The sequence below is a fragment of the Zerene cesonia genome, chromosome 28 (genome assembly GCF_012273895.1).
Source record: "Zerene cesonia ecotype Mississippi chromosome 28, Zerene_cesonia_1.1, whole genome shotgun sequence".
NCBI classification, from domain to species: Eukaryota; Metazoa; Arthropoda; class Insecta; order Lepidoptera; family Pieridae; genus Zerene; species Zerene cesonia.
Genome location: NC_052129.1, coordinates 5,196,795 through 5,214,061, shown reverse-complemented (window position 1 = coordinate 5,214,061; position 17,267 = coordinate 5,196,795). Strand labels below are relative to the sequence as shown.

The 17,267-nt window shown below is 34.1% G+C and overlaps 2 protein-coding genes across 2 annotated transcripts in view; both read right to left on the bottom strand.

The window, feature by feature from the left end:
- LOC119837623 (hexokinase-1-like) overlaps nucleotides 1–3,459 on the bottom strand; it is a 28,780-nt gene extending 25,321 nt beyond the window's left edge. Inside the window, exon 1 of the mRNA XM_038363302.1 lies at nucleotides 3,328–3,459. The gene's annotated coding sequence lies outside the window, so the exon portion shown is untranslated. The remainder of the gene's footprint in view (nucleotides 1–3,327) is intronic.
- Nucleotides 3,460–6,760: 3,301 nt separating this feature from the next.
- On the bottom strand, nucleotides 6,761–16,982 carry LOC119837634 (zinc finger protein 2-like). Its single transcript, XM_038363323.1, has 10 exons — nucleotides 16,772–16,982; nucleotides 16,570–16,673; nucleotides 15,459–15,974; nucleotides 14,741–14,831; nucleotides 14,412–14,535; nucleotides 13,036–13,144; nucleotides 11,226–11,462; nucleotides 10,451–10,585; nucleotides 9,884–10,045; nucleotides 6,761–9,299 (listed from the first exon to the last, which is right to left on the bottom strand). The coding sequence occupies exons 1-10, from the start codon at nucleotides 16,877–16,879 to the stop codon at nucleotides 9,281–9,283; spliced, it is 1,605 nt and encodes a 534-aa protein (XP_038219251.1). The 5' UTR covers nucleotides 16,880–16,982; the 3' UTR covers nucleotides 6,761–9,280.
- Between the last annotated feature and the right edge of the window lie 285 nt (nucleotides 16,983–17,267).

Here is a 17,267-nt window from a genome sequence, read left to right as displayed (position 1 = left end):
CAGTGTTGCCAACGAATATATCGCATGATATAGACTTCCATTGGCCATTTCGTTATGATTTAATGTGATCCGATTGTGTTCCAATCAACACCATTCATCAGTAATATTTAGCAGACCACTTTATATTTCAAAACATTCTGACATCAGCAATGAAGACAGAAATGACGAATTTTTAAGTCAGTAGACTCGGGGTCCTGTCCTAAATTGATATAAAAACTTGACCACAATTCAGCCGACAGAAGCGTCCCCACGTGACGCTATTGACGCTAAATTGGACAGGATGCGTTCTGAGCAATTGCCAATCATTCTTCGTATAGAAATGATTTATTTGCCCACATAACAATGTATGTGCAGTTGGCGACGCGAATTGAATGGTTGAAATTGCAAGCACCTCCAATGAAGTTCTTGTATGAGATTATTATAGATATTCTAGAAATAGATAACTTTTACATTATTTGACAGTAGGTACAAAAACTCGATGCAAGTGTTAAGTATATACAACACCTTTAGAAAAAAACACAACTACAATACTGACTAAAGCACCTTGGTTAGAATTAGAATAATTATATATTACTGCATTAATAGATATGTCGAAATCCGATCTGAGCAAAGAAGAGTTAGGATAGATACTTTAACCACACCATCTTTGTAACCGCATTCAGCAAATAATATTTTATCAGAACGAAATCGTGCAATATTGATAGATAAACTGAATTTACCGTATTTCACATGTTTTAATAATTTTTCTGCCACCTCGCCGTCAACTAAAGGCTAGTCAAAAATAGTTAAAAGCTATGCTGTAAAATAAAAGCTAAAAACTGTCTTATATCTAGTCGTATTAGAATCGATTTTGAGTTTCTGCGTTTAGAATACATATTCAATTGTAATAAACCAACCAGATACATTAGTATTTACAAAGAACATTCGTAACCTATTCTTAAAATGTCATTACGATTTAATTGTGGAAGACTTTAGAGTCATACTTACAATTGTCGCAATTAACTCGATGCGCAAAACGTTATCTTATACAGAATCACTGGTACAGCTCTGAATAGGATCTCTCAAGATCACTCTACAATTGGTCAAGAAGTTACTTTGTTTAGACGCATTTCGAAGGTTCTAGAAATAATTAATGATGACCTCAGCTTTGACTAATGTATTAACTAAATTCGGAATATATTACTTTTAAAATATCGACATAGGACCGTTAGACTTATCCAGCTACTAACTAATAAAAAATCAAATACAGTATCTCTATTTTATTATATAACATTTTATGAATTGAGGAAGACTGCGTGAAAATCAATTTAGTAGTTTTTGAGTTGATCGCGAACTAACTTCTCTCAAATTCGACTACAAAAATTGTGTTTCTTATTCCATCGCTATAGCTGGAGAGCACAGAGAATCATATAGACCTAAATAAATGTTTTGAAGATAATTGTAAGATTAAACATATTTCTTCTAGCTTCATACAAGTATTGCTTACTCGGTACTCCTCATACGAAAAGTAATGAATATTATACTAGGCATTAATACACGACGCGTAAACAAAATTGAAGCTAAATTGTTTCAACATTGTTTATCATAAAGCGTCAATTCAGACATTTTATAATACTACTAATATTATAAATGCGAAAGCTTGCAAGGATTTGTGTGTGTTTGTTGCTCTTTCACGCAAAAACTATTGAACCGATAGCAATGAAATTTGGTACGTAGAGAGCTGGACCACTGGAATAACATATAGGCAACTTTTCATCGCGATATTCTTACGGGATACGGACATACGCGGGTGAAACCGCGGGGCACAGCTTGTGGTTTATAATTATTGAAAAATTTAAAAAATATTAAATATACAATTAATTATTTAGTATATTTTTTGTGTTTAAAAATAATTGAATAGCTTATGAACTACTCACTTGCATTTTATACTTATTCATTCCCTATCCTATATAAGATATCGTAGCTAATTACTTAATGAAAGGATATAATAGAGTAGTATTATGTAAGCTACATAGAATATTGCTACGAACCGCTCGCAAATCTAATATATTTTTTTAAACGAAGAACACAAATCACAGTTCATATTATTTTTTCTTTCATTTAAATCAATCTGTCAGTCAGTAATATCAAAATAAGCTTAAGCAAAGAAAGCAATTATTATAAAATAGAAAATAATCGATTAACGTATAATTTACATAATAATTAGTAATGTTCTATAATATTCTATGTATAACATTTCCAATGAAATAATACATACATATCTGATAGTTTAAAAATACTTAAATGAAATGAAACATAAATAAAATATATGTGTAGCATTACAAGAAACACTAATTTTAAATATAGATCAGTTTTTAATAAAATATCTTTAAAGAAAAAGCACTAAATTTAAAAGTTAACTATGATCAGTAAAGTATGACAATATGTGCTTCATCAATTCTGTCTGAGAAAATAGTGGAAATGAATTATTATGTTAAAGGCTCTATCATATATTTTCGTGTTAGTAAAATTCATTAATAATGTCTTGCGTATTCTGCTTAAAGTAGAGTGGTGCAGGAAGAAATCAAGTAAAACCATAGATTGTTTGAATAAAGCTTTTCGCATGTGGCTTCGTCCGCAATAAAGGAAAAGGCTTTCCCGGGGTTCTTGCCATAGAGTTCCCGTTTCTATGAAATTTCCGGGATAAAAACTTTCCTATATTCTTTCTCGCATTTCAACTTTCAAATTCTCTGTACCAAATTTGTAAATAATTAAAATGAGGTATTAATATGGTGATTTTACTAACTATGCAGTAGATTTTTATTAGCATCTAATTAAAAATTACGTGTGTTGCAAATTAATTGATAAAATACGCTGACGTATAAACAGAATGTGTTGTTCAAAAATAATAGTTAATTACCTGCTTGCATTTTTTAATTGTTTTTGTTAAAAGCGTATTATCATTATTCTATAGTTTAGTAACTTAATCGACATTCCTCTAGAAATATCATCGAAGAATGTATGTAAAAATATATTCAAGATGGATAAAACATTATGATGACGAAGAGCTTTAATAAAAAACGCTTTATATTTAACAAAAACATTATCAATTATGACGTTTTTGCTGAAATACTAGATCCGTACAATACAATAAAACTATAATAAATGAATAGAACCGTATCTCTACGCGCTTTATTTACCTACATAAAATATTTACCAGTATGTTCAATAATTTATTCATACAAAACACGGGTACATATTCATATGAAAAAACACACAAGTAGTAAATAGTGTGCGTAGATGTCATAAAATGGTGGGAGCTTTAAAAACTTAAAACTGTCTACTTACACGTGATCTGGTTTCGATCAAATACCAAATAAAAACAACGTGAAGGCCGAAATGATAATGTAAAAATACACACGAGTTAAATTCTCAGGCGCGTATGTGACATCCGCTTACGGCCGCGGTCGGATCAACACTGGCCTTCCGATAAATATTTCATAAATTTATAAACACAGGAGCTGGTTGTTGGGCCAAGTTGGCCGATGCTTGGTGCGGAGGCGCGTGGAGGCTCGCCGACACACCCGCAGGATTTATATGGTGCTGTATTTTATTTAGTAGAATTTTTTTAGCACTCCTTTAAGTAGAAGCGGCTTGTAATAACCACTTTACCGACTCGCTACGACTCTTTTAAAACACAACACCATTTTTCCAACGTATACTTAACATACCAACAAAAACTTTTTTATGTACATACATAGACTAGTTGCTAAAATTAATCGAAATAATCTTTAAAGTATACAGTTTTCGCACGAAAGAAATATGTGTGTTAATGTGTTTAGCAAAATAATGAATCAATAGAAGAATTAATAAATTATTTAAAAACTAGATTCTATACTTTTTATTACAATATTTATAGCACATTAATCCAAGGATATATTTAGATATTTAAATCCTTGAGGCAGATTCATTCACTATTTCAATTTAATGCGTAAATATTGTGATCGTTGCCAAAACCAAAATGCATCAGCACTAGTATATATTACTAGGAGAGTTTGTTTGTTTGTACGCGCTAATCTCAGGTACCACTGAACTGATTTCAAATATTTTTTCACAGTTGGATATCCCGTGATCCCTAAGTGGAATCCTTGAGTCCAAGGGAATGTTTAGGATATAAAAACATAAGTAGAAAATAGGTTCTAACATTTTGCTAAATTTATCTGTAAATATGGTATGATCTAGGGCCATTAACAGCTCTATATCAAATAGTTTAATGTAAGAGTACTAGATAATGTAGAACTTGTTGGAAATCTAGTTATTATATTATCTGTGATCTAGGTACCCCTAATTACAATGTTTACAGTAAAGTTGATATCAGGCCTTTTTTCAGAGGTTTTTTTTTCAACCGACTTCAATAAGGGCAGGAGGATATCAATTCAACTGTATTTTTTTGTGTTTGTTACCTACTTCTACCCCGTATTCTTCGATAAATTTTTACTGGGTGAACCGAATTTCATGATTCTTTTTTTATTTAAAATTGGTACCTGCCAAGTGGTCCCATTTCTATTGTCGAATTCTGATAATTTGAAGGTGGTTGATTTTTGTCAATGAAAATATTTTATGTTTTCTAACAACAACTTTTGTTTAACAGAAAATAAATAAAATCATATAAAAATTTTCAGCGTGTATCTCTTGGTCTATGTTAAGTAAAAACAACCATAGTCCATAACTTATAGAAAAGCATTAATTAATTTTAAATAATTTATCTAAACTTCTCGAGACGCTATTTTATGCTTAACTAGGCCGCGGCTTCGCACGCGTTTATCGGAGTAGCTTAATAGGTATTACTAAACATATAAACTTTTTAAAAAAAATTGCAAACAATATAACCTAAAACATTTTAAATGCTGTATTATTTCCTTTCATACTAAAAATATATAAAAGTTTGCGACATTTTTTAAGTTGTATCAACTGGCTCTCTATAATAATTGGATAACTGCCAGAGAACAAAAAAGATTAATTTTATTCCTATACCTTTCTGATTTATTGTTATCTATTCACTTTAATAATTAAAAAGTTAAGTCGAAAACACAAATAATTTTCTAATATTATAATCAAGAAAGTGTTTGTTTGTCTGTCTTTCACATCGAAAAAAGAGATTTTTGATGTGCTTTTTATATCTGGTAATAGGAGGGTAGAAAGTAATATAGGCTACTTTTGACTGGGCTAGTACCGTACATCTCGTTACCATGGGAATTTTCGTTCAAACCGTAACATTTTTAATATAGGTATATATGTCACTTAATAACGCGGATATAGTTAACTCATTTAAAGGCATAAAATTTTAATATTAAATACATTCGTAGGACATATTCATTTCCTAATAAAGACATAATAATTTATCACAATGCGTTGTGGTCCCACGTGAATTGATCTTCTATTTCTATTGGATAAGTGCATTGTTTCATCTCACTGCCTAATTTATTTATAGGATCGTGAGAGGAACAACTTGAGGGTTGGATTAAGATGTTCGCAAGCTTGCACACGTTCTAAATTCCTCGAATCTTTGATGAAATCTGGTATACAGACAGGATATGAGTTGACTTGGGTGATAGGATACTTTTTATCCCTATTAAATACTCCTTTGGGATAAAATAGGAATCTTGGTACCCGGGCGGAGTAGGTGCTTTTGTTCGTGTTTTTGTGTTTAGCTATTGAATAATATGTAATATACCAAGGAAGTTACATCGGAAAATGAATAAAGTTAATGAAATGAAGAATGTGAAATTTTCATAAAATTTTCCATATTTTTTTTTTCTTGTCTAATGTGGGAGTTGAGCACGCTTGGGCACGAATTGGTCAAGCTCGCACCGGGGACGACCACACTTCCATAGAAACCCAGTATGAAATAGTAGCATATTACAATATTTCGTACGATGATTGGGGAAGCCGGAGGTCTTTCCCTCACCCTTCCCAATCCATTTACATTTGTGAATTTTTCTGGGCGGTGGTGTTCGCTTACCATGAAGCGAATCACCAGCTTAGTTGCTAGCAACAACAACAATTAAATAAGACCAAAAATAAATAAGTAAGCATTACATTAACTTTGATACTTAATAGTATCATAGTTATAATCCCTTATTATCTTAACGGGTTTATCAATAAATTTCTTAACCTTATCACTGTTCTAACACTTTGATAAGTTTTATTCTAAAAGAATTTACATAGATACACTATGCATCCAATAAAATTATTTTTGGGGGAGCCGGAGAGCCATATCCTTTTCGTTCCCAGTGCAATCGACCTGATGGCTCTCCAAATGTGTATAGGCGATGGTAGCGCTAACCATCAGGCGGCCCACCAGCTTCATTGCCGACGATGACATATAAAAAGAACCCTATTTGTATGTATCTTTACAAAATAAGCCCCCTAATATCCCCCCCTCCCCCCCAAAGTTAAGATAACTTTCGATTTCTTTTTAGCCAATACTGCCCCACTATTCGTCAAAGCCTCCAAAAATTCCTAGAGGGAGCTTTTTCATGCACGTTTCAGCATTTTATTTTAGTATTCCCTTGTTTAATTTTACGCGAGCATTATACATTAAGAAATTAAAGACTTTTTAACGGATTTTCTCGAGACTCGTGTCCACAGAGACTCGTGGCAGTCTCCCCGTGACCACGCTCGCTGTAGTGTTCCAAACATCGGGTTAATAATATTAGGAAAGTGACTTAATGTGATTGTCACGATGTTACAGTAAAAGGGATGTAATAAAACACATACATTGAAACATTGTGCTTTTATTATCACTAATGAGAAATTAAAATTATCACAATATCAGGCACTTGACATTTTTAACACCTCTTCACTATACATTATGCAAAATAAATTTATACCCTACATGGAGTGTAGAGGCAATGGATTACAAAAAAAACTTCATTTTTAAAATTTAAAAATGCTCAGTTGAAAGAGATATGTAATAAGATGTTCAATCCGATTATTTTTATAAACCATACCCTTTCAATGGACACTGAAAAAAAATTTGAATGAAAATTTTTTTGGGGTTCGTACCCAAAGGCTAACATCCTAATGTAACGGTCTGTGTGCCTGTCCGTCCCTTACCAGGCTGTATCTCATGAACCGCTATAGTTACGACGGTTGAGATTTTCAGAGATGATATATTTCTATTGCCACTACAACAACAAGCAATAAAAATCGAAGTTAAGCAACGGTTCACACGGTCATAAAATGTATGGGTGACAATTATTTTTACCTCCTTAACTATTTGTAGGATGGAATCCTTAGTGCTGCGAGTTCGACTCGCACTTAATCGATGTTTTGCTCGCAGACGATTTTCAAACAACACAAATGTCAAATGAAGGACAATCTTCGAAGGAAAATATTGTTACCTCTACACTCCAAAGTTTATGTGATATGAAAAATGATAATTTTGATGTGATGACCCAAACCGAAAACACCAAAAATTTGCAATTTGATAATTTCTTGTGTGCACGCTTCGTGAATTCACACAAGTGTAATAAAATTATAAAATAAAAAAAATACATACAGCATAATAATTCGATACATTATAAAATAAAAATTCATCATTCAATGTTCAAAAAAATTTGTTATTCAGAATACATATATAATGCGATCTCATATATCATTGAACAAAGAAAAGAGACAGAACATCCATGCACCATTATCAACATGAAATACACATAATATTTCTGACACCTGACACATTAGCACATAAACACAAAACAGAGGTGATATTTCAATCCTTGGTTAAAATTCACTTCATCTAAAACTGTATTAAACTACCATTTTAATAATGTGTTGCTAAATGTTCGATTTTTTACATGTTAGCTTTTATTTCAAACTATAATACTTTGTTGGAAATTTTAACCAAGGATTCATAAATCGCCCTTTATGTAATAATTAGGCTTTTATTACAAAATAAGACATTATATTTTTTATGAAATTTTAGCTTATTTTGTTCGTTTTCTTAACTGTTGAAAACACACAAACGTTAATTGCCATTTAACTCGATACAGAATTATTCATAAAATATATTACGTAATATCCATAAAATATTCTGAATTACTAAAAAACTATCTATACATATTTATAAATGAATAGTCAAATTTGTTCCTAAACGCATATCTCGGGACAGCTCGACCAAATCGGGTAATGTTGTTGTACCACAGGTAGCTGAGGCGGACCGCTAGTTAGTAATTAAAACACTGTTTTAAATACTCTAAGACTGACTGACTCACTGACTGACTGACAGACTGATCAGTTATTTGGATGTGAAGAGAGTTGAAAAAAATTGAGCTCACGTCGTTTACTATTTCAAAATAACATTACAAAAATTACGTTAAAAAATAATGCATAAAATATTTACTAAAAATACCTAAAGCATTGGCGTAACACACTTTTATATGTTACAAATAATCCCGTATCTTCATTATTCAAATAAAAAACTGCAATTAAATTATTTCAGTCTCATACTTTAAAAAAATATTATAATGTGATGTCAAACACTGAAATTACTTTTTCAGTACACGCATATACCCGCATATAGCAATAAATCTCGTATATTAATACAATACGAATATTTCAAGGATTAAAATAAATGTTTATCGGCTTGTAGGGTTGCCTTGGTTGCTTAGCTGTGCCCGCAGGTTCTCTCGCACCTACTAAAATTAGTAGAACATAATATACAAAATGGTAGAATAAGTTCTACATTATTAAATTAAAAAAGGTGATTGTCAATGCTAAATTGAGTGTATAAAAAACCTAATTGATAGTGTATAAATATAAGAAATTGCCATGTTTTGTGTTAAAACATTATCTCTATCGTGATTTTGAAATAATTTAATATTACTCAAGAATAATAATTTACACTTTCTATGCATACAAGAATAAATAAAATTTATAGTAAGCAGTCCGGAGATTTTTCCTTAAATCAATGGTCTAACTCAATCGTGGCAACCCTACAAACAAACTGTACATATAAAAAAAAAATTACACATTTTTTAACGGTCACGTAATTTTTTCGATATTTCACATTTCTTTCAGCTATTCATAGCGATGCAAGTAAAAAAAATCAATGCCCAAATATCATTACGATATCTTTTTTTTTATTAAAAATATGTAAAATTTTACAAATCTCATTTAGAAATCAAAGGAACAGTCATTATGAGGTAATAGTTGCACACAATTATTTAAAGTAAAATAACGATTCATATCACTTAAAATAGGAATTAAAACATCTTAAAGCTAACTTTTGATGCATCGCTCACGGCCTGTCCAACAATCTGAAAGCGAAGACAAATCACAGTACAGTGTAGTGAAAGTTTATAACCTATCGGATAGGTTCATATGACAGATAACAAAAAGCATTTAACCATTGAATAGGTCCTATCCAATGGTTGAATGATTTTTGATATCCATCCAGTAGTTTCTGAGATTTGTGCGTTCAAACTCTTCAGCTTTATAATATTAGTATAGAAAACTAAAAGTACCGTAAAATTAGTTAAATAATGATTATATTTTTCAATGCAATTAAAGAGTAATTCTTCACTTATATAGTCACTTTAAAATTTCTTAAATAAGCAAACATTACGTTTCTTTACTTTTTCATAAAAGTAGTCTCGTGTCCCCCAGTGGGTTATGGGGCGGATGATATACATCTGTTTCACAGATCAATTTTCCTTATGGCCAAGTAGGTGATCAGCGTTCTGTGTCCTACCAGACAGAGACTTTATTTTTTGGTACGCCGCCACTTGGAATCGAACCCAGGACTAATACCGGTTTCTAATAAATACCCCTTGAATAGATATAATAAAGTGTGAGCAAATAAAGAAAGAGACTGAGAAAGAGAAGAAGCAGGGAGAGATACCTCACTTGCACCCGTCCGATCTTCCCGTCGGGGGTGTCCCGCGGGGGCGGAGGCGGGGGCAGGTCCACACACGAGCTCTTGAGGTGCATGGACAGCAGCCCCTTAGCCACGAAGCCGCGCCCGCACACCCCACACTTGTAGGGGCGCGCCCCGCTGTGGTACCTGTGAGGGAAAAGTATTTTATTTTTTTATGAAAAAAAAAAAAACTTGAAAAATTAAGTACTCTGCGCTGAACGCGTCTTTTTTGAATAATACCACATATTTAAGACTAAAAATCAATGACAAAATGTATCCGCTGTATTTTTATTGTATAAAAAAACCTAAAAATATTGGTGCAAACTTCTAAGCTTTTCCCTTAACCCTACGAGCTCTTCGTCTTACTTAGATTAAGTCTTACAAAACTTAGTTTAGGTTAATAATAATTATTAGCATAGCATTTTAACTATTGCCTTTTCTTTCCTTTCCTCGTTCCAATAACACCTTATTTACGACACCTTACGGTGGTATACCACACCCTCTACCAACATTTATTATTATTTTTTTTTCTTTTTTTTTTATCAGTCTCACCTCTCATGTATGACGAGCGTGGAGCGCTGCGAGAAGGCCTTGCCGCAGTGCGAGCACACGTGCGGCTTCTCGCCGGAGTGCACGCGCTCGTGCAGCGTCAGGTTGCACTTCTTCACGAACCCCTTGCCGCACGTCCTGTGGGGGGGGGGGGACGTAGTTAGCCTTTAAGCATGTCAAATAATAATTGTACTTGTTTTCTTCAATCCTACTTAATATTATAAATGCGAAAGTTTGTAAGTATGTGTGTGTGTTTGTTGCTTTTTCACGCAAAGACTACTGACTCGATTGCAATGAAATTTGGTTGGTAGACAGCTGGACAACTGGAATAACATATAGATAACTTTTTATCCCGATATTCCAAGGGGATACGGACTTACGCGGGTGAAACCGCGCAGCTAGTATTACATAAACTTAACAACTTTCGCACATTGTCTCTGTAACCACCCTATCTGCACGCAATGAAAAATTCACCTTTCAAGTCTATCTGTGGAATTGTGATATAACACTCACTTGCACATGTACCTACCAGTATACAACTCAGTGACTACCGCATGTTGGCCTTGTATCTCTTTATGCTACCTGTACGACATGCCACTCAGTAGCACACGTTGACTTGTATCTAAGTTACTACCTGAATGCCACACCAATAGACATTATAAGTTGACCCCGTTGCAGTTTGTACTACCTGTATAAAACAAGTCAACTCACTCACTTGCCCACGTAGGGATTGTATACACTCGTACACCACACTCGCCACCTCACCGCCCCCACTCACTTGCACACGTTGGGCTTGTAGCCGGTGTGGATGCGCACGTGGAACTTGAGGTGCTCGCGCGAGGAGAGCACCTTGCCGCACACGCTGCACAGGTGCGCGCGCTCGCCGCTGTGCGCGCGCAGGTGGCGGCGCAGCGAGTTGAGGTGCGCGAACTGGCGCGCGCACACCGCGCAGCGCAGCGCCAGCGCGCGGCTCGCCGCCTCCGGGTGCGCGCTGCTGCGGTGCGCGAGCAGGCACCTGCAGGCTCGTTCGCGGTATAACATCAATGCTGTTTCACATAGTAACGATTTTTAAACGAAAAAATGAAACCATTTAAAACTAAAAATACGGAGAGTGGGGGAGCCGGAGAATATTTCCTCTTCCTCACCCTTCCCAGTCCATTCCTTCTTTCCACTCGTTAATCCTTTCCTTTTCCCTTACGGCTGCGCATTCACAGAGACACTACCTCTACGAATGTTCATGGGCGGTGGTAATCGCTTACCATCAGGCGGACTACCAGATCAGTTGCCCGCCCAGACATAATGTTAACCGCTTTCAAATTGTCAGAACTAGACCAAATAATATAACACCACAGGGGAGGTACAAGCTTTCAAATAAAATAAGAATATTCAAATTCAGTTCACACGTCAAAAGTTCTGAGATATAGTAAATACAACCAAAACGGTCGGTTCAAAACCCTAATAAATGGGTGTGCGACGGTGGGTACAATTGAGTACGTGATGTCCCGACATAATATCCTATTTAATAGTCAACATTTAATCTGTTCAAATGGAAAAATGCTTTGGAGATATCTTGTGAACCCTTTGACACCTTTGTGAAAGTGATTGACTTTGTAGAACATTTCACTTCATTGCAGAAACTACATATAGGATAGAAAGTTTAGTTGGGAACCTCTGAGTGAACCTATTATGTCTTCAAAATAGGGTACAAAACATTGTGATTAATGGAGAAACTTTGTGCAGCGCTTGCATTAACCTTGGTTTCCGCAGGGATCTATTTTAGGTCCCCTTTTGTTCTTAGTATTTATTAATAACCTTAATATTGTATTTTCTTGTGTTTGATTTTACGCGAGTATTATAAATTTAGTTAAATTCATTATATTATTAAGCCGACGTTTCTAACATTTTACAGCGAGCGTGGTCACGGGGAGACTGACAGACATGGGAGACAGTCAGGGAGACAGGAGAGGTCTCATAATTTATTATTACATATACATGCACATAAACAAATCGTGTTAAATTCACAGTTTCAATAGTAAACAATTATAACGAATATTACTTTGAATTGGTAGGTATTATTCCTTACCATTTATCTATAGAGATATAAATAAATCCATGAAATTTTGACGCTTAAGAAGTACAGGACAATTCTCTAGCATCACCGTACATTTAAAAACTATTTTGTAAAATGAGAAACTACATAGTTTAATTCTAGCCCTTCTCTGTGGAAACTGCTTTTTAATGTTTTTTTTTATGTTATAGCGAGTAACTGAGCTGGTGATTCTGCTGATGGTAACTGATCAGCAACGCCCATGAACATTCGCAGATATAATGCCTCTCCGAAAGCGCCGTTCGCTTTTATAGGGTAAGGGATAAGAAAAGGATTGACGAGGGGAAAGAAGGAACGGACTGGGGAGGAGGAACGGACTGAGGAAAAGCAAATGGTCATCCGGCTCCCCATACGAAACACCGTAGCATCCTATTTTACGCCGGTCTTCTGTAGGGGGCGTGGTACTTCCCCGGTGCGAGTTAGCCCAATTCGTGCCGAAGCGTGCTCGACTCCTGTAATAACTCAGCTGCTCCTAACTAACCTCATATAAACAAATCCCTCGGGGCACAGGTCACAAACGAAGCGCTTCGCCGGTGCGCTGGGGGCCTTCGTGCCTTCTGGTGATTCGTACTGCATCTTGTGGGCTAGACCTGAAATTATATAAAATTACCATTAATTACATCCTTATAAATGAAAACAATACTTTTATTGCGTTAGTTTGTCTGTCTTTCTACCACGTGGCAAAGGAGATAAGATTTTACGTTATACTTTTGTATTTCGACACCAACCCAGAGAGGGATATAGGCTTCAATATAAAATTTCATTTCCATGGGAATTTCTTTAGGCTATAGCAATATAAACAATAATAAAAAAACATTTATTAAGCAATTAAATACGCGATGGAAGCGAGTAACAGGGAACACAATAAAACATTCATCAGATTTTGTTTTCCGTTAATTACGAAAATTTAGGCTAAAATGGTTAGCGTGAAAGTGAAAACAATTAAAAAACTCTTTGTAGTTGCCTATATCGTAAGGAATCTCCACTAAAAACATAATCAAGGTAAGAATACTGATCAATTTCTGTACCTGTAATTGATATGCTTTATGTAGCAGCGTTTTTCTTAATAAAATAATTAAGTAAAATTGAAATAGTTGAGCAAAAAGTAGTCATTAAGTAAACTTTGTACTATATTTATCTTTAACATACTTTGTATTCAGCAAAGTATGCCTAATAAATATTAGGCATACTTTCAATTAGGCATAAGTAGGCATAAATATGCCTACTTATGCCTAATTGTATTTAAAGTAAAAACTATTATGAAAATAATTATATCATACAAAAAAGATTACCTAAAGTCCCAGGGTATTCAATTCAATCTATATAACAGGAGCAAACAACAATTCCCTATTAAACACAAGAGTATTCATGACAATTAGATGAATATCCACGCAGAAATCAAGTAACGAAGACAAAACATCCAATCAAATTGAGAAACTTCTGTGTTTCGGAATAAACGTTTAAAATATATGTGGCCTGTGTTTGATATCCGATAATGACACACTAACTAATAATTTTCGTACTGGCGGAGCACAACGACGTGCACCAGAAAAATATACACATGATTTACCGGGAGTTATGATGCCACAGACAGACAGACATACATATCAAATTTATAACACCCCTCTTTTTGCGTCGGGTGTTAAAAATAAACATAACTGAAACATAAGTAGAATGCAACAGTCCCATGCCCCATACCCTACAAGTGGACACGAGACCTCTATAACAAAGTTCTACTACTTCCAACACATATAATAAAAATTGTTTGCTTTGGGTTATCATAGACAAAGTTAAAACCCCTATTACTTTGAGGACTTGGCTGTCTGTCTATCGTTGCCCTTAGGTTTTAACCCTTACCATGTTTGAGTATGCTGTGATGGTCCCTAAATGTCTTCTCGCAGAGAGAACACCGGTAGGGCCTCCTGTCTCTCTCCCAGTGGCCCTGCCAGTGGGCCGCCCACAACTTGGGGTCTGTTATTATCTGCGAATTATTTTTGCAAACCATTTTAATTTAATTTAAATATGTATAAATGCTAATTTTATGAATACGTAGCAATACATACAATTAACAAACAGAACACATAGGTATACATACAATTCCTAATAATATTTATGGTATATATCAAAGTGGTTGCTTTTTCTAAAGTTGGGTAAAGGAATGAAGAGAGTTATAAGTGAGAGCATACTTTCTGACATCTTAAACAACGTTGCGGTGATTGTTCGGGGAATGGTGGGGCAGGTGGTGCGTCTAATTTCTCTACTTTGCTTGCATGTTCTCTGTAAAATTACAAGCACACAATTAGTACATTTTGAAACTCGGTCAAGTGCGAATCGGACTTGCAACACTAAGGGCTCAATACTAAAATATGCTAAAGAATTGCAAGAATATTGGTAACCCATCCAATTTATGACCATACCAACTGTTGCTTAACCTCGATATTTTTGACAGGCAGATAATATTGTGTATGTACACAAAAAATGAATTAGCTCAATATTAAAATAAATTGATAGAAATAGATATTAATTGGCATACTGCGAAATACCCAGAATATTCAGATAAGAATACTACCATTCAAAATAAGTATTAGTCATAGCGTATACTAGCTTTCCGCCCTCGGCTTTGCTTACATGGTCAAACAAAGTAATTAACAGATTTGATGTAAATATATAAATTTTAAATAGAGCGCCACCTATTGGAAATTTCAGAGTAATTCAAACGCTTTCGTGGACCTTTCTACATCAATGACTGTTTTACTACAGAAAAAAGTAGTCAATATAACTGTCTAGCCATCTATTTATCTTCATATGTAACAGAAAAATTGAGATTGAAGGACAAACAAACACTTTCGGTATATTAATAATAATGTAAAAATTGTTATATTAAAAAAGATTACACATACTCACTTGTAATGTTGTAGCATGATAGGCCGCGTCAAGCACTTTGTAAAACAAATGCAGCAATAAAAAACTTCAGTTTCCTCCTTGGTCTCTAAATAGAAATCATCCTCGGATTCCTCCTTAACTATATCCAAGTTCACTTTGGTCTCAGTTTTCATGCTATCGTCCAATAATTGCAAAGGTAGATTAAGATTGTTATCCTTTCTCTTACGATCTTGCTTTTTGGTTTGTACATGTCCGTTTTTCTCGTCTTTCCTTTTATGTTTCTTATTCTTTTTGATATTGATGAGAAGATAGTCATCGCTGTCGTCGGATATATGATCTGGTACATAGTCGTTATCTGGATAGTCATTTTCCTCTTTAATTGGTGATGGTGACCTATCTGGTTCGCTTTTAACTTTCACATCAAAGTCCTCTGTTTGTGTAGACTGTTCTTTGGACTGATTGTGTCCTACTTGGTCCCTATTGGGTGTACTAGGTGTTAGGGTTATGGATAAATCGGATGAAATAAGTTTGCGTAATCTGAAAACATATAATTTTGTTATTAATATAACATACCTGCCACTAACACTTGAAAAAATCTATCAAAATTATAACAATATGCTTGCTTGCTTGTATACCTCTATTTTGCTTTAAAAAGTAATGTGACAAACTTTGAGATTGATATTTCATTCATAGATATAAGATCATATAATACACAGTCTATGGAGTTGGTTAGCAAGGAGTTGATTTCTCAAATCAAATACTATAAATATTTAATTAAATAATGTCAGTTACAAATGGATTTGATTTACGATTTAGTTGTTTACTTATTTGATTTGGGACAAATGATTTGGATGATAATAAAAGTATAACTATTTGATTAATAGATATGAAATAGTATTTTCATAGTGAAACTGAAGGTACATGCATGTCCCATTTCGATACTCAAACAAAAAAATTCCATGGTGTTTACAACACATTTTTATACATTCAATTAGCCTTGTAAGGTGATGGCTAGTAAAATTTTATATTTAAATGTGTAGATCAAAAGTCATTAATTTTTGGCATAGGTGATGTATTCCTTTTATATACGAATGATATGGCTATGGGTTAATATGAATATAGAAAGATATACCTGCTTTCAACTTCAATTGTTTCGTTACAAAATTGATAAAAATCGTTCACTTTGCAGCTACACCTATCACATATTTTCTTGGGAAGGCGATCGTTTTTAAAAACCTGCCGGGATCACACAGGAATATAGATTATATAAGGAAAACACGTACAAAACTACGATCTAAAAAATTCAATTAATTAAATAGATTATGATTGTATACCTTTATCGGCAGATATAATGACATCTTTAAAAATAACGCTTTCTCTTCGTCAAAAATATAATTGTTCACAAATTTCGTAGAAGAACATAGGCGACATATGTCTTCCATCTCGAATGCAAATTACAATCATGAATTTTTATAGAATTATTCAAATATTGCAATGTTTATACAGTTCCAAAGTTTTCGACGGAAAAATGACAGGTGTTCTGTGGTTCAGCCATTTGTCAATTATTAAATACAGTAGTGCCAAATGCTGTTGTTGCCAGTGTTCGGAAATAATCAAAAGCATTTTGGAGGACCCATTATGTGATGAGAATATTATAGTTATGTATATTTTAGCAGACATAAGGGGTGGGCGGAGAAGGCAGGCGCGGACGAGCCTCTGCGCCAAACTTTTGATTAATGAACAGATCGTTGAAAAGTTAACTTACTTGAGCTAAATCACAAATATTCAAAACATTGTAAACTTGACTTTCGTTTGAACTCTCCATGTGTA

Excerpts from the sequence above, each read along its gene's own strand:
- LOC119837634 (XM_038363323.1), bottom strand. The coding sequence starts at position 16,879 with ATGGAAGACATATGTCGCCTATGTTCTTCTACGAAATTTGTGAACAAT. Across the intron at positions 14,536-14,740 it reads GTTGTTTAAGATGTCAGAAA|ATAATAACAGACCCCAAGTT; the intron begins GTATGCTCTCAC and ends AATAATTCGCAG. Across the intron at positions 10,046-10,450 it reads ACGCTCGTCATACATGAGAG|GTACCACAGCGGGGCGCGCC; the intron begins GTGAGACTGATA and ends TTTCCCTCACAG.